The sequence below is a fragment of the Rhineura floridana genome, chromosome 11 (assembly GCF_030035675.1).
Source record: "Rhineura floridana isolate rRhiFlo1 chromosome 11, rRhiFlo1.hap2, whole genome shotgun sequence".
In the NCBI taxonomy this organism is placed as follows: Eukaryota; Metazoa; Chordata; class Lepidosauria; order Squamata; family Rhineuridae; genus Rhineura; species Rhineura floridana.
In genome coordinates this window covers 45,978,588-46,002,319 of record NC_084490.1, presented here as the reverse complement: position 1 = coordinate 46,002,319, position 23,732 = coordinate 45,978,588, and the positions used below count along the sequence as shown (strand labels likewise).

The following is a 23,732-nucleotide window of genomic DNA, read 5'->3' as shown; positions in this document are numbered from 1 at the left end:
CTCCAGGGTTTGTAACGCTTGTTGTGTAGAAGGGATTCTGGCTCAGCACAGATGACCAGAGTGGGATTTTACAATCCTGCTCTGTTGTTATTGCATTATGTTTTACAAGCCTGTTCTGTTCATTTAAAAGGTGTTAGAGCTTTCTCACAAACCATGCCCTCCAGCCCAGACAGTCCTCACTAATCCTGGAAGTGCATGGGGGGGGGAGCTTTGGAGAGTGAAAGGCACTCTGCACATGTTCAAAACTACCCTTTAAAAATAATTGTTCAGTCATTCTAGAATTGAGCTCAAAATTTCAAAGAGGTTCTGAGGCTGAGACTGGTAACCAGTGGCTCAAATTAAGCCCAGGAAAAGGATTACTAGAGTTGGAAAACCTGCCTCCCTTCAGATCAGGGATAACCTATCTAGTGCCCTCCAGATGTTGCTGGACTACAGCTTCCATAATCCCTGAACAATGGCCAAGCTAGGCGGGGGCTGATAGTTTGTGTCTAAGAACATCTGGAGAGCCAGTTTCACCACAACTGGATTACACACATGTCCGAGTCATATTTCTCTTTAACTTTACATGGGGGGGGAACTGGGGGAGAGGGGCAATAACTCTTACCTGTCCCCAATCACACAGTGCGTATCTCAGAATCTATCTATACGGTAAAGAATCCTGAGAAACCCAACTATTGTAGGTAAAAGGGTCAATTAAAAGTTGCTGGAAGGGCTGGGGGTTAAATGCTTGTATGTTTTCCACTGTGAGCCTGATGGAAACTTCAGGGAGAGGAGATTCAGTATGGGGAAACCGCTCCTTCCCCCAGCGCCACTGCTGTGATCAAAACTGGCTGGGGGGGGGTCATCCTCCATGGCTACTTGGAGGTTAAAATAAATGTTATGTATGTTTCAGCTCTCAGCCATACAAATATGTTCACAAAAGTTATTAGCTCAAAAATATTTTTACTAGACCATCTGCCTACCCATATCTGTGGAAGTCATTTAAAGTGGCACATTGACAATAAAAGGAAATAACAATCAATTCTCTTCTGATTTACAAATATTTTTCTGCGTGATTCTCCATAGGTAACAAGGGAAATGGCTTTTAAGAAGCAGAGATTTATTTTGTTTATTTCAAAGCAGGGATGGAGAATCTGTGCCCCTCCATATGTCATAAGACTCCAAGCTACCATGGCCAGTGATCAGAGATGATCAGAGCTGTGGTCCAGCAACATCTGGAGGGCCACAAGCTCCCCAGCCCTGTGTGAAAGGGTTGTCTTTTATGCCACAATGCCATGACCCTATACAATGTAATGCATTTTCTTTATTTCCTTCCTGGCCATAGACCAGAATGGAGGCTACTTACCTCTTGGCTGATTCACTGGGTCCACAAACAAAATCTCCAGTGTTACCCATAATTTTCTGATGACTGCTGCCAGGGCTGGTGTCGGAACCTGGCACTTTGGGGCAGCTGCCAGGCCCTCAGCAGGGCCCTCTGCTGCTGCCTGCCCTAAGCCCTCTGTTTCTGGTTTTGCACTCCAAGCAGTACTGAGTGGCTGGGTCTAGCCATCTAATCTACTGGGAGAAAGATAAACGCATACACAAACAAATAAATCTGTTGCCACACTGTCCCAATGTAGCCTCTCTCAAAGCAGCTTGAATCCAGTGCTTCTCAGAGTGCTGCCGCCCGCTACTGCTTCTAGGTACGCCCACCAATAGAGAAGGGGGTTCACCAGATGGCACTTTGCCTGGGGGTTCCTGAAACCTGGAGCCAGCCCTGTGTGCTGCCCACCTGTCCCTTATAGACATACTAAAAAGTGACCACTCTCCAGTAGCATGATGGCAAATTTAGAACTGCAGGTTCCTTTCATGATAGTCATAGCATGCCCCCTCACAGCCAGGCCCCCAGGATTCACCATCTCTTCTGCAATCACAGTATTATACAACCAGAATAAAACTGCTGTGTGCATGTGTTTCCCCCAGCTCAGTCTGTCTCTCTGGAGGCTAAAAGTTAGGGGAAATGTTTTGATTTTAAAAATTCTGAAATGAAGCCGTGTGGGACTAGGATTTGAGATAACAAGGTACTTTGACATGAAGGTTACTTCTCATTTACCCTAGGAGCCAATCAGCATGAAAGGGGAGGCATATGTTAGCTACTGAGAGGAGTCTTCTCAGTGACTGACTCACCTCCTTTCACTCTGACTCCCAATCAGCTCGAAAGGACAAGGAAGCATGTTGTTAGTCAAGTGAGAAGACTGTTTTCAATGGCTAACATGCTCCCTTTTCACGCTGGTTGGCTTGTACATAGGGACCCTGCTCCCAAAAAAGTTAGGGGTCCATGACCCCCTGCAACCCTGGATGATTACACCCCTACTTATAACTGATCAAACTATTTGTTCATGAAGCTCTGCATTTTCTCCTCTGTCTGGCAGCAGCTCTTCAGGGTTTCAGGTAAAGAATCTTTCATGTCACCTGCTTTCTGGTCCTTTTAACCGGAGATGCCAGGGATTAAACCTGCATGCAAAGCATGTGCTCTACCACTAATGTGGGAACAGGATGGGCAGGGCTTGTGGTGACCTGGCCCAACTAAAATTTATGGACCTCTTTTGATTCATGCAACATTCCTCCTTGGATTGAGACTGACACTGTTGTCTTTGAATTGTTTAGATGGTTTTATTTATTTTTGTATTTATTATTGGTGTCAGCTGCCTTGAGCATTGTTCTTGGAAAGGTGGAATATACATATTTATAATAAATAAATAATTTACAATAAATAAATAATTTTCCACCAGCCCATGACAGTGTGGTTATATGCGCACTGCTGCCTATTTAAGCGGAGAGTGCCAATATCTCCATTCCATGCATCACTATCATGACTGCATCCACAGTGGAAGAAGAACATTAATAAGATAGGACAGATTCAAATGAGTTCCTGCATTGCTAAGGGATTGGACTCGCTTATTGTTGAGGTCCCTTCCAACTTTATGATTAGCCCACCAGTTTGGTGGTCCTGGAGAGATTTAATACACTTCCTGTTTTTACTCCCTGCCAAGGACTGCAAAAACTGGAGTTGCCATGCACATGGTAGGGCCACAATCCATGCTGGTGGGCTCTATATGGTGGGCTCTATTATGGTGAGAATACAGACTGTGCCTTCAGAAAAGAAGACAAGGGTCTACAGGCAGTTCCAGACTGTTGCTATTTTTGGGTGGGACTCAGTCACATACTGGCAAATTCAGGTTGCACAATTATAGTTGTTTGGGAGGTCTTGTGCAACAAGCCAGTTTCCCCAAAAGATGGGACTTCCTTGTGATAAGGAAAGTGACGGGGAAAGGCACTGCAAAGTATAGTTGACACAATATCATCTACCAGGCAAACAAGTCAGAATGAATGGTCCTTCTATCTGAATGCAATTCTGATGGGCAATGCTTGTTTCTCTGGCCATTTGGCCCATCAGCCCCTAAAATCCATTGGGTAAGCAACCAATAACTCGGGTGTAATGTATTCCAATGGCCGTTCTGAAGTTCAGTGCATTCCTATGGCAATTTGTAACCAATGCATTTCAATGGCCATTCGGTATCCATCCCTCATTTTAAAATGCCCTTGGTCTTCAGCCCCAAAGCAACCATCAGAGCCTCTTGTCAGTTGAGATAAAGGAAAAATCACACCCTTCCCTTCTCTGAAGTCTCCACAGTGGGTTTGAAAAGGCAGAATTCAGTTGCATATGCTCAGCAGACCTCTGCCAAGAACCCATCCTGACAACTCTCCCCTTCAGCAAGTCCCATTCTGCCTCTTGGAGATGCAGAAGAAGGAGGAAGAGGGAGGAAAGGAGCCCAGTGGTGCAGTAGCAAATTCAGAAGTGCAGAGTCCCTTCATGATAGTCACAGCCATGCCCCTCACAGGCACACCCCCTTCTAAGATTATATAATAATTGGTCAGGGTCAAATATTGCTTTCTGCTGCTCTGTCACTGTCACCATTTGACTGTCCTTTCTCACTGTCAGAGATATTGGTTGAATTACTGCATTCAGGGTCTACACGGCTATCTCCTGCTGCTACCAAACTATTTTATGATGTAGATGTGATGCTGTCATCACGATCTACTGTCTCTTCTTCTGCAATTACTCTCTGCAACTTGGCTTTATGAAGTAGGAATTAACAGGAATTCCTTTCGCTCTGATTGGCTCCAATCAGCAGGAAACAACAAGGAAGCAAGTTAGAAGACTCTTCTCATTGGTTAAAACACTCCCCTTTCATGCTGATTGGCTCATAGGACACTGGAGACAGTGCTGGGACATGGCTCCCAAAAAAGAAAGGGGTCTAAAAAACCCCAAGACCCTGGGTGATTACACCCCTGAAGAAGCTCTCCCACAGCCTGGCCCCTTCCCCAAGGAGGGTGGTGATTTAACACATTGACAAAAAAGAAAGAAGAAATGCATCACCAGAAAAAGAGGACAAAAGAGGACAATTATTTGCATAATATTTGCATCTGCTAATTTATATGTACAGATGCAACCTTAGAAATAATGACTATAATTTAAATGGAAATAGTATCTCACCATAGAAAGGAAGACTGTCATTAAGTAGCCTGTGTGACTGCCTGCTCAGTCTGCTGTCCAAGTGCTGCTGGCTGTTGATGGGCAATTTCAAGGCCCCTGCAGGTCTGCCTTCTTAGGATTCTTTATCTTTAAACTGGACGTGGACAGACAGCCCTTTGAATAGAGGACTGTCATATATAAAGTAGGGTGGATAGCCATCCTATCCCCAAAGTACTATGAGGAGATGCTGTGTTAGGGGAAAGGGAATGGAAGAAAAAGAATCTTTCCTTCTTTTTCTCCCTCCCCCACCATGATGTTTTGAAGGCTCTCACATTGCAAGTTCTTTTCAGCATTCCCAGTTTTGGGTATGCTTGGAGGATAAAGGAATAAATGTAAAAAGTGATGAGTGTGAATATCCTGATGATGTATGAGCTACTTCTCCAAGCCAATTTTGTTTTACTTTCTGTTTGTTTTTAGTCAGGTAGCGAGGAGTTGGATCTTGTTTTTATGTATTTTGTGTGTATTTTAGGATGTTTGTATTCTTGTTTTTCTATCTGTTTTTAATGTTTAATGCTCTGACTTTCATTTGAAAAAGTGACTAATAATAATAATGCTGAAATTTCATATAACTATGCTGAAATTTCTCAAAATAATTTTCAGACACCTTTTGTGACCATTTTCTCTTTTTTTAGCCCCCCCATCTTCCCCAATTATTGGCAAATTCTGCCTCCCACTTTATTAATACTTAACAAATTTCCTTTCTTTTGGACAAAAAAGGAAGTAGAATTTTGGGAAGTATATTTTCACTTTGCCCTAGAAATGTAATTCTCTTGGGTAGACTTGATAGCCTTTTGACCTCTTTCATTAGCCATTGCCTATGAAAACCTAACTCTGGGGTCCCCAACATGGTGCCTACAGCACTTCTCTTTGTTTTTGTTTTGATTTTTAATACTGAGGTCTTGCACAAGACTGATATTTAGAGTAAGGCTTGCAGAAGAGTGATAAAGAGACCTTGCAGAAGACCTCTGCATTAATTTTTTTGAATCCCAATGTATTTATTGTGATTTCAGTTTCTGGGGTAATTCTTCACAAGCATTGTGTGAAGACTGTTTCTCCAAATTCGGTAGTCTTAGTTTGGGGCATGCCTTCAGCACACAGCAGTTGGTGGAAACACTTATATCGTTTGGGCCACTGTGCTAGGCTGTGCTCATGTGAGGCACAAATGGAAGTAGAAGCTACTCACCAAAACATTACATGTAACAACTCCCTCCCAATATCCCAATGAGTTTCTACACCAGCAGTGATTTCAGATGGATTATTTTTAGTTTTAGGACTTTTCAACAGCTAGGTAAAACCCAGATCAAATGTAAAAACAACGGACTAGTGTTTTCATGACAGTATTATGTGGATACTGTGAGCGGTACAAGTTCCACAATAAACACTCTTGTGGAAACACCTGTTGTCTTCACACAAATGTTCCCTCTCACATCTGCACTATACTTTCACAGCAGTACCATACCACTTTAAATAGTCATGGCTTCCCCCAAAGAATCCTGGGAACTGTTAAGTTGTTTGTTTATTTTATTTATTTATTTATTTCATTTCATTTTTAAACCGCCCATAGCTAGTAGCTCTCTGGGCGGTGTACAAAACAGAGTTGAAATACCATGTCACAATAAAATCCGATTCAAATAACAGGAAAATTTAAAACATAAAGATGAACAATTAACATTAAACATTAAAACATTAAAATGCCTGGGAGTATAGCCAGGTCTTAACCTGGCGCCTAAAAGAAAATACCGTAGGCGCCAGGCGTATTTCCTCTGGTAAGCTGTTCCACAATTCGGGGGCCACCACAGAAAAGGCCCTAGATCTAGTAGTAATCCTCCGGGCATCTTGATGAGTTGGTACCCGGAGGAGGGCCTTAGATACTGAACGAAGTGGACGGGTAGGTTCATAGCAGGAGAGGCGTTCCACAAGGTACTGCGGTCCCACACCGTGTAAGGCTTTATAGGTCAAAACCAGCACCTTGAATCTGGCTCGGAAACAAATAGGGAGCCAGTGCAAACGGGCCAGGACAGGTGTTATATGCGCGGACCGATTGGTCCTTGTCAACAGCCTGGCTGCCGCGTTTTGCACTAGCTGTAGTTTCCGAACTGTCTTCAAGGGCAGCCCTACATAGAGCGCATTACAGTAATCCAGTCTAGAGGTTACCAGAGCGTGAACAACTGAGGCGAAATCGTCGCTGTCCAGATAGGGGCGTAGTTGGGCGACTAAGCGAAGATGGTAAAACGCATTCCGTGCCACCGAGGCCACTTGAGCCTCCAGTGACAAGGAAGGGTCGAAAAGGACACCCAAACTACGAACCTGTTCCTTCAAGGGGAGTGTAACCCCATCTAGAACAGGACGAACATCCACCATCTGGGCAGAGAAAGAGTTCACCAACAGTGTCTCGGTCTTGTCTGGATTGAGTTTCAGTTTATTAGCTCTCATCCAGTCCATTATCGCGGTCAGGCAACGGTTTAGCACATCAAAAGCCTCACCTGAAGAAGGTGAAAAGGAGAAGTAGAGCTGCGTGTCATCAGCGTACTGATGGCAGCGCACTGATAACCCTGATGACCGCACCCAGAGGTTGCATGTAGATGTTAAAAAGCATGGGGGACAGAACCGATCCCTGAGGGACTCCACAATGGAGAGTCCAGGGTATCGAGCAATGTTCCCCAAGCACTACCTTCTGGCGATGATCCGCTAAGTAGGAGCAGAGCCACTGCCAAGCAGTGCCCCCAACTCCCAACTCCGCAAGCCTCCCCAGAAGGATACCATGGTCGATGGTATCAAACGCCGCTGAGAGATCAAGGAGAATCAACAGGGTCACACTCCCCCTGTCCCTCTCCCGACAGAGGTCATCATACAGGGCGACCAAGGCTGTTTCAGTGCCAAAACCAGACCTAAAACCGGATTGAAACGGATCCAGATAATCGGTTTCATCCAAAAGCGCCTGGAGCTGGGTGGCAACGACCCGCTCCAAAACCTTGCCCAAAAAAGGGACATTCGCCACCGGTCTATAGTTGTTCAAAACATCTGGGCCCAAAGAAGGTTTCTTTAAAAGAGGTCTCACTACTGCCTCCTTGAGACTGCCAGGGACTACTCCCTCTCTCAAGGAAGCATTTATCACCTCTTTGGCCCAGCCGGTGGTTACAGCCCTGCCAGCCTTCACCAGCCAAGATGGGCAAGGGTCCACAGCAGACATAGTCGCACGCACCATTCCAAGTACCTTGTCCACTTCCTGGAGCTGCACCAACTGAAACTCATCCAATAATAAAGGACAAGGCCACGCTCTGGACACTTCAATGGATTCATCTGTCATAACATCAGAGTCCAAGTCCCGACAGATGCATTCAATCTTATCTTGGAAGTGCTCTGCAAATTCGTTGCAGCGGGCTTCCAATGTTTCCTTAGTATCAGGAGGGCCAGAATGTAAAAGCCCTCGTACCACCTTAAATAGCTCCGCTGGGCGGCAAAGAGATGATCTAATAGTGGCAGAAAAATAAGACTTTTTCGCCGCCCTGACCGCTTTTACGTACAACTTAGTGGAAGCACTTACCAAAGAATGATTACATCTGTCAGGAGTTCGCCTCCACCTGCACTCTAGCCTCCTTCTCTCTTGCTTCATCACTCTCAGCTCCAGGGTATACCACGGTGCTGCATGAGTTCTGCACCGAAGGGGGCGCGCGGGAGCGATCATGTCAATGGCCCGAGTCATCTCCATATTCCACAGATCGACCAGGGCCTCGACAGGCGCGCCAGTACTATCAGCCGGAAAACCCCCCAGAGCCCTCTGGAAAACTACAGGATCCATAAGCCTCCGGGAGCGGACCAACTTAATAGGTCCCCTACTTCTTCGGAGGGAAAGGGCTGTTGTGAGTCTAAAACTCAACAAGCGGTGATCTGTCCATGACAATGGAGTAGATGAAAAATACCCCACCCTCAGATCACCATCCCCATGACCAGTGGCGAAGATCAAATCAAGAGTATGTCCTGATACATGCGTCGGGCCAGTAACAATTTGAGACAGCCCCATGGTTGTCATGGAGGCCATGAAGTCCTGAGCCGCCCCAAACAAGACAGTCTCAGCATGAATGTTGAAATCCCCCAGTACCACAAGTCTAGGGGACCTCAACAATACCTCCGAGACTATCTCTGTCAGCTCAGCTAGGGAAGCCGTTGGGCAGCAAGGTGGGCGGTACACCAACAGTATTCCCAGTCTGTCTCCTTGGCCCAGCACAATATGAAGACATTCCAGACCAGTCGCCATCTGGACAGGGTGCTTGGTGAGAGAGAAAGAACTCCTATAGACCACAGCAACCCCACCTCCCTGGCCCTCAGATCTACCACAGTGCTGCACCGAATACCCAGGTGGGCACAGCTGGGAAAGAGCAACTCCTCCCTGCTCACCCACCCAGGTCTCGGTAATACACGCAAGATCGGCGCCCCTCTCCACAATCAAATCATGGAGAAGGGGGTTTTTATTAGCAATCGACCTGGCATTTAAAAGCAGCACCTGGAGATCCGAGAGCTGGCTGACAGTACAACCAACAGTCCTGTGGATATGAGGAGAACCGGAACAAGGCACAGACACAACTTGTCTGGGACGAGTTCCCCTTACCTGGCACGTTCTCCTCCCAACACCATACCTCCCATTACCCATCACTATGTTAATTGGGGGCCCCGAAAATCCCCGTACCAGGTATGAAGTATGTTCTCCCAGGCACATCTCAACGCTAACATAACAAACTTAACAACACGAAAAACACAAGATACACACATACATCCACTCAATCTCATTCAAGCAACAACAGAGAAAACAAAAGACAAACAACAGACAAACAACAACAACAATTTAAAATGCAATCAAACAATAACAATAACAATAACAATAACAACCAACATTAAAAACCCTCCTCCATAGCAACCCTCGTCTGCAGGAGGTGCTGTCCTTCACAACGTTCTCCTGCCGTCGCCGCCAGCCGGGCCGTAATGACAGCCTGGTCTCCTCCAGCGATGCTCTCACCACCGCCAGGCCAGGATGCCTCCTCCAGCGGTGCTCTCACCACCGCCAGGCCAGGATGTTTCCTCCAGCGGTGCTCTCACCACCGCCAGGCCAGGTTGTTTCCTCCAGGATGTTAATGGTACTGAGAGTTGTTAGGACACCCTTATTCCCCTCACAGAGCTACATTTCCCAGAGTGGTTTAACAATCAATCCCTCTTCCCAGGAAAGGATGGCAATTGTAGATCTGTGAGAGGAATAGGGGTCTCCTAATAACTCTCAACACCACAAACTACAGATCCCAGAATCCCAGAATTCTTTGTGGGAAGCCACGGCTGTTCAAAGTGGCAAGATACTGCTTTAAATGTTGTTTAGGTTGTTTTTTTAACTGTTTTAATTATGTGTTTTTAAATTGTTGTAACCTGCTCTGGGGCCTCTGCGTAAATTGTGGGTAATAAATCCTAATAATGATGCTGCTGCTGCTGCTGGTGGTGTATGGTGCAGATAGGGCAGAATCTCAGCAATTCCTCCACAGATCTTCTGTCATCCCTTTTCAACTGTCCTTCACCTAAGTTCTGCTTCTCAGACTCTCTTTTGGGATAGAATTCAACAGGATGATTGACATAATATCCAGAGCATGGAAAAGTTACTTTTTTGAACTACAACTCCCATCAGCCCAATCCAGTGGCCATGCTGGCTGAGGCTGAAGGGAGTTGTAGTTTAAAAAAGTAACTTTTCCAAACTCTGAAATATCTTCCACATACAAGAGATTCCACCACTGCACAGGATACTGCCAAGGGAATGTGCTAATCTGTAGCTCTCATGGTTGTGCACATGGTGCAGCAATACATGAATCCATGGGTTCCCAGCTCTAGCCTTCAATACTTGTGACAGGGCAGGGGTGGGAAAACTTGTCCAGCCAGAGGGTTGCATTTCCTTCTGGGCAATCTTTGGGGTCCACATGTCCATGGTGGGTGTGGCCAGAGGCGAAAACGGACAGAACAATGGATGTGCCTTTGTGCAGTACGCTACATTCCAACCACCATAAATCAGAGGTTTTGACATTAACCCACTACACCACAAACACAATCTAGCCTGATGGAAGAATTCTAGGAACTAGCTTGCATGCTATTTTGTGACATTTTGGCTGGCTTAATAGACACGTTGCCTTAATATGTATTTGGGTGTGGTTTTTTCTTTCTTCTTATTGGTCAGTACAGCTACCTTTCCTTTTTGTATGCCTTTCCTTTTTTACCTCTGGCAGTAAAAAGGCCAGTCTTGCCATATCCCATGAATCCATCTAACTCTCCTTTCGACCACGTACCTGCCTGTCTATCTCACCCTTCGGATGCCCAATTCTCTCTCTAAGCCCTTCTTCCTGAGGATTCCCAGGCTTTCCCTCTGAGTCACACTGTTGAGAAATAGTGTGTTTCATGGTGTCCAATATCTGATAAGTCCAACCTCCCCCTGCATTGACTGAAGGCTGCTTGCCCATGAAGTAGTACATAAATCAACAAAGAAGCTGTTCCCTGTGTCACGTGCAATGCCCTCTTTGACTGCTTCGGATCTGTCTGTTCCACAATTCAGGCAAGCACAGAAACCTGATTCCATCTAGACACACTCCAGCCAGTGTGTGAGCATGTATGTTAGTTATGTCTCAGTTACAGATCACAGGAAATCATATCCCCGACTCTGAGTTAATCACTTTGCAGTATTTAATTTGAGGTAGGGCTCAGCCCTGCAATCCAAGCCTGTGGATATAGCAACACATTTCAGGGATGAGGAACCTGTGGCCCTCCAGATGTTATTGGACTCCAACTCCCATCAGCCCCAGCCAGCACGGCCAATGGTCATCCCGGGTGGTCAGGAATGATGGGAGTTGAAGTTCAACAGCATTGGGAGGGACACAGATTCCCCATCCCTATCTTACATTTTAAAATGACATATGACTATCAGTATTTAAGTCTGTATGCAATGTCCTCTTCCTGGTGGGAGAACTTATCCCTAGATGTATGCGGGCAACAGTGGCTACTCAGTGGGAAGGAAACTACACTTTGTACAAACCTATAACCTCTTCTTCAAGGCTGGCCCAAGACATTTTACTGCCTGAGGTCAAGATGGTGCACACCTTTTCAACATAGAGAATCTGATCTGGCTGACGGTTGAATCTTACTCCAATATTGGGGATGGGGCAGCATCCTCCACAGCAAGGGTTGCCACTGTGGTGCCCATGGGTACAATTGTGCTGCTGAGGTCTTTCCCTGGTGCCTACAAAGCCTCTAAGCCCACCACCACCACTGACCCTTGGCCAGGAGGTAGTAAGGATGGTTACCTTTCTCTCCCTTGAAAAGTACATCGAGCTGAAGGAGGAAGTTGGAAGAGTGACACTCTTCACCACTTTCTCTTTCAGTTCTATATGCTTTTCAAGGCTCAGATTAATTCTCCTGGATCTGACTATTACACAGATCCTTTGGAAAACTAAAGAGTTCATGCACTTTCTTTCTGTCTCTCATGGGTGGGGGTGCTGATCTGAGGTAGGCTATGGAGATCAAATGGAGTGCCCAGGGCAGACACTCAAAAATCCAAATGTGCCCATGGGTCTAAAAAATATGGCAATCTTTGCTCTACAGCACTCAAGAGCAGCAATCCAGCTTAGGGGTCACAGGACAGGCCACAAAACACTCATAGCTCCAACACCTCCCCAGTGCTCCCTGTCCCTCAGTGTTGGCTGCCTGAGGTAGCTATCTCACTCATACCCAATGGTAGGGCCGGCTCCTCTCTCTTTATTATTTTACAACTTGCATTGAAAATAGCCTCTGGGGACAAGCCCTAACGAGCTTGAGCACAAATGAAGATTCATTCATGTGAAGAATATGGCACATCAGGGTTTGAGGATAAGAGGAAGAACATAGAGAGCAATGGCAAGGGAGCATGGCAAGCTACTGGTAGAGACTTGCCACCTTTTTTTCTGCCAGGGTTGCTGTGCCTTTAAACAGCTGCACAATGGGCAGAGATTTAACAGGTGATAAGCTGCTGCAATTATCTGTATGTCCCAGAGATGACTTCAAAGGGTAATGGGGCGCTCTCTTATTTTTTTCCTGCCAACCCCATTCGCTCCTCCAGTTTTTGATGACAGTATATTATATACAGTAGCTTGGATTAAATTCTTGCTCCTCCAGTAATGAATTATCTTTACCACCCCTTCACTCCCCAAAATTCATTTTTATGGTGTGTCACCCCACATAAAACATTAACTTGCTCATATCCATAAGCTGCTCATGTGAGAACAGTTGCTTGCTTACCCATATCAGCCAGCTGTGGTTGTGTCTGCAGCGATTTGAAGGCCCCGGTTCTGCAGAAGGCCTGGATGTTAGAAGATGTTTTCCTCCTGGCCCCTCCAGTTCGTGCCTAACCTCTTCTGTTATCTGTTCCAGAGGGGTCCTGAGGATGGATGTTAAAATCCAGAACGTTGACATAAACCAGTGTGCCAGTGGACAGGGATGGTTTGCAAACACATACCAGTGTGACCTGAACAGCATACAGGTAAGGAAGATCCTAAGAGTTCTACTCCCAATTAATCTCACATATAACAATGCTAGCTGGCAGTCTTATCTCTTGCAGCACCCACCTGCTAGAGCAGGAACGGAGAAACCTGTGAGCCCTCCAGATGTTGTTGGACTCCAATCCCCACCAGCTCCAGCCAGTATGGCCAATGGTCAGGGATGATGGGAGATGAAGTCCAACAACATCTGGAGGGCCACAGGTTCCCCATCCCTGCTCTAGAAGTATTGCCCTCGAAACATCCACTTTCCATAACTCCTAAGGCCCCTTCCCACACCCACTTTTATGTAACATTTTATGTAGTCACTTCTGACTACAACATTGCTAGGTGCTGTATGTAAAACGGAAGTGTCAAAGTCCCTACTCAGACTGTGATTTATAATATTAAGGATTGGGAACCTGAGGCCTTCCAGATGTTGTTGGAGCTCAACTCCCATCAGCCCCAGTGAGCATGGCCAATGGTCAAGAAATATGGAAGTTGTAGTCCAACAACATCTGGAGGGCCACAGGTTCCTCACCCTTGGGCTAAACACAGAATAGGGAGTTTAGAGGTTAAGCAATGGGGTGGAGGGAATCAAAATATTGGTGGGGCAGAAAATGTGAGCATAAGGACTGGAGCTGAAATGAAATGTTGCTCAAACCCAAAATTCAGCAGTTTTTCAGAAGTGAAACATTTTCCATTTCTGCTTTTGGAGTTTGTGTGGCAGGGATGCGTTTCATCAACTATCTGTCATCTTGCCAATAGAGTTGCAATCCATACAAACACTCCGTTGGTTCAGAGCTGCAGGACGGATGCCCACTTTTTGTCTTCTCAACCCACATAACAATGTTAGATGGGTAGAGATGCAGGCTAAGGTTTTTGTTGTTGTTGAACCTGCCCCCTGGAATACTCTCTAGAAAGTCCTGCCTAAGGACCAAACTAGATGTGATTTTGTGGGGATCCAATTAACATACATGGATTTTTGTTTGTTTGTAAGATAAATAGTAACCAAGTGGGAGTCTGAGCAGCTTCTGTTCAGGGGGAGCCAGGGAGCGGGAGTTTAACTCTCTCTTCCCCTGCCACAATTCTGATAAAAAATCCTCCCTCTGAAGCTGCTATTTGCATTTCAAATGAAGCTCTTATTGATGGCAAGGAAGTCTCCCCTTGAAATGCAAATAGCAGCTTCAGAGAAGCCATTTTCTGTTGGGACTGTGGCAGTGCTGTGTAGAATTTTTGTAACAGAAACTTGATCTTGTAAGTGATGCAGAGAGTGATATTGAGCTAGAATAGTGACATAATCACTGTAGGGTTACATAGGAACATAGGAAACTGGCTTATACTGAGTAAGACCCACTGGTCCATCTAGCTCAGTACTGTCTACACTGACTGGCAGCAGCTCTCCAGGGTTTCAGACAGGAGTCTTTTCCCAGTTCTACCTGGAAATGCCAGAGATTGAACCTGAGACCTTCTGCGTGCAAGGCAGATGTTCCACCACTGAGCTATAGCCCTTCCCTGAGAACAGGATTTCAGAACTCCTCTGACTCAGCCAGCTTGGGTTCTGATGTGTGAGATCTCTACTAGGAAGATGAACAAAAGCTAGAGGATCCGTCAAAGATCTATTGAAGCAGCAATTCTCAAAGGTTTATTCTTTGACCATGGCCAAAATCTATAATGTGATAGAATACATTGTCAGCTAAACATCAGTTGTGGACAAGGAAGGGGCTGGCTTGTGCAGCTGTGGCAAGCTGAGCAGGCCCTAGCCAGCTGGGGAGGACTAGCCTCAGAGGGAGGCAATGGTAAACCCCGTCTGAATACCGCTTATCATGAATACGCTATTCATAGGGTAGCCATAAGTCAAGATCGACTTGAAGGCAGTCCCATATGAGACAAACACTCCTCACATTATATTACTTTATACAAAATATGTAAACATCAACAAGAAATTATTCTTTAAAAACCAAAGAAATGTAAAATACAATTGAAAACATCAACAACACCGACAGGATTTCTTGGGGACTATGTGTGAATTTTTGAACCACAATTTCTTGTTGACGCCTGTAACTTTTGGGCAACTTAATAAAAGGAACATTAATGTAATATGCCAATTTGTTATGATCATTTACACATTATTAAAGTACATTGCTTGCCTATTAATAAAAGATGTTACAAACATCTTGTCACACGTATATTGTTTTTCATCCTCATTTAATCCCCCCAGCATCCTCCTTCCCTTCAACAGACCCCTTGCCATTTAAAATAAACCTCCACAAAAGTTCCTTCCAATCAAACACTATGGATTTTCTATGTGTGTGATTTAAATGACAATTTATTACATAGATTTTTGCTGCCCAAAATGTGTAGGGCATTTTCTCTTTCTGAGATTACCTGCGTATTTTTAGTCTTCTGTGATATCCCTGCCCCAGGGATAGCCTGGCTGGGTCTCTCTCTGTCTATTCTGTTACCTAGCCTCATTCTCAGCCAGCATCAATCTTCTTCCTCTCCACCACTGCATTCCTCATGCTTCTTTCTAGCATCCCTCCTGTCTCATTTCCCTTTTGCTTCCTGCCTCCCTGTATTATCCCCCCCTCTCTCTGCCAACCCATCTGCCTCCTTCAGCTGCTTTGTACCTTCATTGCACAGCAGGGGTTTAATGTGCAAATCTGCATTTAAGCACCTTTTGCCCAAGTGTGTGTTGGTGCGTGCTGACAGGCTGGCTCATTGTTCTCTAGGTGCTGAATTTGCACTCTAACCCCCATCAGCCCCAGCTAGCATGAGCAGTGGGCAGGGATGATGGCAGCTGGAGTCCAACAACATCTGGTGAGCCACAGATTCCCCATCCCTGCCCTAGAGCACAGTAGTGACCAGGACAGCAAGTCAGAGGCTACAGGGCCGGAAGCTGGACTGGGTTTCTAACTCTGAGCCTGATGCCTGTAATCAGGGGCCCACTGAACCTGAGACTGGCAGGCAGGAATCTGTTGAACTGGGTCCCACAGCACCAAGACTTGTAGAATCAGAGCTGGGACCCTCACATGTACTTTTCCCTGAGGAAATGTGTGCCTCCCTCACTACCTCACCAATCCAGCAGCACATGGCAAGCAACAGAAGGCCATGGAGCCAAGGGGAAGTACCCAACTTTGGGCCAAAGGCTTGGCACTTTCAGAGCCTGCAGTTCTCTAACAAGGGGACAGAGGATAGGACTCGGAGAGGCAGACCAGAGGCAGAAGTTCAAAAGGCCTCAGTTCACCTCCATCCCTTGTTGGAGTAAGTGGCTCTCTAGGAATTCTCCTTGATGCTGTGAAAACCAACCTGTGTTGTCTCTTGGGCTCCTCCTTGGAACCACAACAGGACAACTTTATACTTTCTTAAACCAAATAAGAGCAGCAACAGGCAACTCCTGACTCCACCCAGACACAACTAAGCCCGGTGTCATCTAGTGATTAAACTGTGTTAACAGCCCTATCTACACTGCACCACTGCTCCATATTCCTGTTCCTTCATCTCAAAGGAGTTTGGGCAAGATAACATAAGAAGAGTGCTGCTGGATCAGAACCATCTAGTTCAGCATTCTGTTTCCAACAGTTCACAGCCAGATGCCTCCAGGAAGCTCACGAGCAGGGCATGAAGGCTGTTGGGACCTCCAGTGGCTGGTAGACCAATTAGAGATTTAGTAAATTAGCAGAGTTTAGCTTAGTGTAGCTTGCTCAGCGCTCTATGCTACATGGGTGTGATTTTCCCTGAGATAAAGCAAGCTTTTACCTGGCTTTAAATTACTCAGACTTAGAAATAAGAAAAGACTACTTTATTAATAGAAATACATACTGCATAGGAAAGGTGCTACTTCTATTTAGCTAACTAAGCTGGAGGCTGCAATGACCATGCCTTGACATTGCCCCTCATGCCAGAGGAGAGGAGACAAAGAGAACATGGCTCCTTCTCCGTCGGTGGCCAGTAGAGAAGAGAGAAACAGGAAGGTGAGTCAGAGGTGGGAATAGCTCCCTGAGACGTATCAGTTCACACAGAAGGAAGACAGACCAAAAAGATGACAGCAGGTCAGTGGCAGACTAGCCAGCTATCTCTCTCTCTCCCCATGCAAAGAGAATCAAATGGGAGTTGCTCTTGTCACACTTCTAACAAAGGCAACATGTCCTCCCCTGTCATTTGTCCCCAGTGCCTGATTTTCTGAGGTATACAGCCTCTAGACACAGAGATTACATTCTGTGATCATGGCTAATAGGTGTTAACTATTGTGACCTACAACAAAATGTTGCTGTGTGAAGTGCTCCTGTTCAGGGTACTCCATTCTGTCTCCCAAGTTTTCCCATTCCTCCTTCCCCCCAAGTTTTCTTCCCACTCACTCCCCAGCAGTCAGTCAGCATTCTGTAGCCAGTGAACACACTCAGTCCTCATTGGACTGGTTATTTTTAAGTTTCCCTTTCTTTCTGATTTGTTATAGAAATGTGTTGTGCTTCTGCAAACCTCAGCATTCCTTAGAATCTGCTGATGCCTCCCTCTTGTGGGGGTGTACCATTTGGGCTACACAAGCAGCAACCCTCTGCTGTGGAAATCTGGAAATGGAATGAATGACTCTTGACCATCCTTCATGAATTTATCTAATTTTTAAAAGCCATCTAAGCAACTGAGCTTCCCAACACCTTGTCACAATGAATCCCACAAGTTAACTATGCATATAACCACTTCTCAGGGGATTGTGCCTGTTGCTCAGATCTGTCTGCCTCTTTGGATAGCACTCCAAAACTGCCTCTGAAGGCAGCCACTGCACCTTGACCAATCGTAGGCCACCTTAATCCACAGTGCCTGAAACTGAATATTACTATTACCACTATCACCACCACCTGCCCTTCACCCGGAGATCCCAGGGTGGGTTACAACAATTTTAAAACGCATAATTAAAACAGTTAAAAACAACCTAGACAACATCACAGAGAATAGGGTGGGTCCCAAAAACATACATCTCCGGTGTTGAAGACCAGGGTAAAGAGGTACGTCTTCAGCATTCGCCAAACGTTGTACAGTGAAGTTGCCAGATGCACTTCATTGGGGAGAGAGTTGCACAGCTTAGGGGCTGCCACTGAGAATGCCCTTTCCCAGGCCCGAATTTCCAAGGGTGTCAGAACTACCAAAAGGGCCCCCTTTGCTGATCTCACTTCCCGAGAGGGTCTGTAGGGAAGGAGGTAGTCTTTCAGATATTTCATGACACAGAGAGTTCTGTTTTGAATCCTTCCATTTTTTAACACAGCCTTTCCTTTTTTAAAAATAAAAAGGAAACATGGTCCAACATTGTTAATTAACAGCTCGCATCTATATTTGGCCCATTTCCGTTCCATCCTCCTTTTCTCATGCTGGGTAAATACCAGCGACACACGCTGATCATTATGTGTGTGTAATTAAATCATTTCTTTTGAACCATGGGAGCCCTTTAAATATCCTCTTCCCCAGGCGCTTCTGACTCCGCAATCTGTGAGATTCCTGGTTTTCATTGCTCCTATTCACTCCATCCCAAGCACAGCTCCCCTTCTCATTTCCTTCCCCCACCCCACACACGCTCATCTGCTCCTGGCCCCTTTCGTCCCCCTTCTCCCACTTCTTTGTGCCTTATGTTTGCTACTGCTAATATTTGGAACAGGCTCTCACAATCTGTTCCCCAAGCCACTTCTAATTAGGGCAGAAATTTTGTCAGGGAGGTGAATGGATTCATTGCAGAACAACTAATCTAGTAGACTGATGTGTGGACAATCCAGTATAAATCCACCACTAATGCATTATTATTGCATCAATGACACATTGCAAAAAATCCCCACCAATCTAGAAGGGTTCATTTAGAAGTGTGAGATATACGAATGATTAACAGGAAAACATAAGAACACCCCACAAGCAAATCAAAATGAATGCTCAATAAACAGATAGTCAGGAGGGGCTTCACCTAGACTGCTTCCCTAATGTCACTGCATTATTGCCATCCAGAGGATCACTGTTGAACTATGTCACAACAAAAGCAGGACAAAAAATAAACCGGAACATTTGTGGTATAAAAAATTACAGGATTTCAGCAGGACGTTAAGGGATATGCACTGGCTGGAAACAAAACAGGATGTATACCTTGAAACTTTTGCAGGTGCAAACAATATTGGCAGCAATAACTGCCCCAGTACCATCATAAGCACAAACAATCATGAATGCACACTTTCTTAACTGCAAAAAGACTGTCCCTGTTTTAAAGTGGATTTGTTGTGCAAGAGCGACAGAGTGCTTTAAACTACTTTAATTGCACAAACCTACATTTCCTTAGTATGTGCAAAATAGTGACACTCTGGAGGCACCCCAAAATGGATTCCAAAATTTCTGCCATGAGCAAACAGCCCTAGTCTTTTTGGTGGCTGCTCCAAAGCCTCCAATGTGCAAGGGGGCAGTGTTGTCACCCCCCACTTGTTGCATTGCAGGCTTCAGAGTATGCAAAATGGGGGCCTACCATGACCCAATGACATCTCCAGGCTGTGGTCCCTGCCTCATTTGTGCAGAGGCCTCTTGTAGCAAGTGGGTCAGTGATAACATCCCCTCGCTGTGTCAGAGGCCTCAGAAGCGTGCAGGTGCTCTTCATGACAGCCCCCACAGCCATGCCTCTTCTACAACCGTACAACAAAAATGGAATTTTTTAACAATGCAGGCATTATGAAGCTTCCTTTCCCCCTGCTCCACCTCTTTGCTAAACATCCAGTCAGATGAAGTGCTCTGTTGGACTCAGAAGCTTGCTCACTATTTTGGGGCATTTTTGGTTGGTCATAATAAATGGACTTTGGAATTTTTCAAAATAAAACTAGCCCCAGAGCTTGGAAGATTACTTTTAAAAAGTAATAAATTACAGTTACAATTACTTGGCCCAAAAAAGTAGTAATTACCGTTACAATTGCAATTGCTCTGAAAGTAACTGATTACTTTACTTTTTCTCAAAAGTAATCACTACAATTACATTTCAGTTACTTTTTTTAAAAAACTCCTACAAGGTGCTGGCCTTGGCTGCTGCACATCTAAGAAGTCTAAAACAATATTAAAAATAAACACACACACACAGGGGGTAGTAGAATAAAAAAATTTATCCATAAGATTAACATAATGGCATAACAGAATCTCACATCCCCCCAAGCAATGAAGATACCCCAACTCTTGAAATCAAATTTTACACTTGAAATGCTTTTATAATATGTTTCTGTTATGTCTCAAAAGAACAAGATGCTCAAAGAGCATGTCAGACAAGGAATGTCTTTTTACAGTCATTACGTTGCCACCAGTACTGAACAGGTGTTCTACTGCGGTGCTTGAAGGCATGCCTGTGTTGCGCTGCAAAAAACACCGCAGCACACGTGGAAAGCCATGGAGTGATGACACTTCCCTGCTGGGAGACCTCAGGTACCTCACCAGTTCCTCCTCAGCAGTGTCCTCTGCTGACTTCTTGCCCTGGGGCAGAAAGTTAAAGAAGTCATCTTCTAAGTCATCTTCTTCCTGGTCTTTATCTGAAGACTGATCACTGTCCTCAATAAGTACACCCATCTTTATTTCAGCTTTCAACAAGGCTTCCATTGTGTATCTAAGAAAGAGAGAGGATATGTTAACACATATATGTTAGGAAACCATCATCTGCTCTTCATTTCCTGATGCTTGTCATGTCCCCTGGTTCAGGGTCCAGCCTGAGCCTGTGGATGATGACATGGAAGGTAGGAAGGTGACCAAGTCACCACACTCATGGGGCAGCACAGCAGACCCTTAAGGATTACCTGCAGCAACCCAAGGTTGTGATGAGGAGCCCCAGGAAGAAAAGGCCCAGCCCCTGCCTACCACCTTAAGCCCTCTGATGCCTCCCTTGAGACAACATTTCCCTTGGAGTAATCCACCCAAAGGGCTTCCCTAATGTTCTTACTTGTTGGTATGGGTGGTGGCCTGACACAATTCCAGCCAATCTAGTTTGAAGTGAGGGTGTAGGCAGGCTGCCAGAAGAAGCCTCTTGTCCTCCCAGATAGCTGCAAACCGCTTTCTTAGGGCTTCACGCACATCTCTCAGCAGCTGAAAACAGTATGTGTACCTCTCAGGTTTGTTTTCCAGTCCTTCTAACTTGCGGTCCAGATTGCAGAGCGTTGGTAGCAAATACCCCATGAACATGCCGTTCTCCCGTTGCAGGATATCTAGGGACTGGGCTAGTGGCTCCATAATCTCTGTGTATTCCTGTACCACTTCAATCTCAGCAGCTGTGATCCTGGACAAGGAGCAGCGGTCCATTATGGCATGCATTTTTAGTGGCACAGTTGACAGGAGCTCATGTAGTTGCTTCAACGTATCAAAGGTGGAATTCCACCTGGTCTTATTCGGTACCTTCAGATACACACCACATTGCGCACGGATATACTCAGCAATCTGTGCTGACTGGTTCTGCTTGGACCACAAGGAACGAAACTGTTTATTGAAAGGACCAAGAAGACTACTTTTGGAGGAGTCAGAAAGCATGGCCTCTATGTCTTGTGTTGCCACAAGGTTGAGGGTGTGGCTAGCACATCTCTGGTGTGGTGGTAAAACAAAATCCTCTCCTGAGTCTGCAGCTTCTTCCTCTGCCTCAGGTCCTGTGTCCAGGATCTCACAGATAGGCACAAACTCCACCTCAGCCTCCTCCTCCTCCTGGTTATCACCATCATTGTCACTGGTGCCTGCAGCTTCCACTGGTTCTTTGGCCATGAAAACTCTGAACGCTTTCACAAAGTTGGAGCCATTGTCTGTAGTAGTGCACATAACTTTGTTGTGGATCCTGTACTGCACATGTACATCATGCAGTGCTTTTGAAAGGACATTGTATGTATGGTGCCCCTTCAGACGCTTACAAGCCAAGGCCCCGACCTCACGTTTCAGGGTAGTTGGGTTGATCCAGTGGGCTGTTACCCCAAAGTAACTCTTCTTGCCATTGGTCTAACAATCTGCAGTGGTTGCTATATATGCCACAGCACCCATTTGGTTTGCAAGAGTTTCTCTCATGTGACATGCTCTCTTCTCAATTCTGTCTCTCAGAGTCTTGGCACATATGATGGTGAGATCTTTGGGGAGTCCAATGCGAACCAGATTAATGAATGATGGTTTGTCCACAGTCTGAAGTGGTAATGTCTCCTCTACAATGAAATCAATGATTCTCCTGTCGAGATTGCTCTGGGTGACAGGCTCCCTGCCAGATCCCCACCTCTCAAGGGTTGTCTGCTGCTGCTTCAGCATTTTGGGAGGAGGGGTGTCATGCATTGGTTCAGGAAGGCCACGTCTCCTTGCCTTTATTGCTTCTACAATTGCTCTCAGCTTCTCAGGGTGTGCCCTCTGAGGAAGAAGAACAAAGCATGAATCCAAGAAAAAATGGAAGAGGAACTTCACAATTTAAACATAAATAGACAATGGACACTCTTTGAGGACCAGCATGACAAAGGCTTACCTCAAAATGTTTCTTCACATTGGATGAGGAGGAAACAGCTGATCTCAGATTTTTGATCCTTGGAAGGCAGTAATTGCATCGTACAACAACATTTTTCCCACTCTGGCTCACAAATGTACAAGCTTTCTCTTTTTTTTTTTTATAATAATTTTTATTCAAATTTTCATAAAACATACAAAACAAAATCATAAAACATTCAAAGACAAAAAACAACAAAACAAAAATGATTAAACAAAAAAATAAAATGTTGACTTCCCATTTGTCGCAGATCAAATCAGTTATAGGTCTACAATATATAACAATCCTGTCTCTTAAATTATATTATAAAATCACTTTCCTCCAGTAGTTATCTTAATTAATCATCAAATCTCATAAACATTACTTTATTCTTTCCACAAAAAGTCAAAGAGAGGTTTCAATTCTTTAAGAAATATATCTATCAATTTTTCTCCAAATAAACATGTCGATTAATCCATCTCGTTAATAATAATAATAATCTTATTGTCATAACCATAGTCCAAATAAACATATCGATTAATCCATCTCATCAAAATCTGTTAGGTCCAATAATTTCAATAGCCATTATTCCATTATCCCTATTAATTCCATCTTCCATCTTCAATAGTCCTGTTAAGTCCAGTAATTTCAGTGTCCAATCTTCCATTATCAGTATTCCATAATAATCTTGCTGTCATAGCCATAGTCATATAATAAGAGTCTGATGGGAATTTCCTCTATCCCAAATATTTTCTTGCCATCAATTCTGAATAAGTTGCTGAAATATTGTTGTAAAGTCATATCTGTGTTCTTCTTTTTTACAAAATGCACTGGCTCATCTCTTGAGAGTTTTTCCATTGTCACATGGCTGCTGTTAATTCCATAGATTTTCTCTATATCAAGCTCCATCACGTCATTCCAGTCTAGAAGATTATCCAAGCCATTGATAACTTTATCTCTAATATCTTCATTAATTTCTTCAGAGATAACGTTAAATTCCAAACAGTAGATTTTATTTCTAATATCCATAAACTCCAGATCTTTTTCCAATTCCACATTTGTTCCAATCTCCAGGGCTTGTATCTTCCCTTTATTTTTTCTTTTCTCATCTCTGATCTCATTCTCCTCTCTCACAGGATCCCCTATTTCTTTAAGCTCCTGC

The 23,732-nt window shown here is 44.9% G+C and overlaps 1 protein-coding gene across 1 annotated transcript in view; it reads left to right on the top strand.

Moving 5' to 3' along the window:
• The window catches only part of GPR179 (G protein-coupled receptor 179), a 60,201-nt gene that overhangs the window by 2,171 nt on the left and 34,298 nt on the right, over positions 1 to 23,732 (top strand). Inside the window, 1 exon segment of the mRNA XM_061590435.1 lies at positions 12,998 to 13,106. Within this exon segment, the coding sequence (XP_061446419.1) occupies positions 12,998 to 13,106 (109 nt within the window).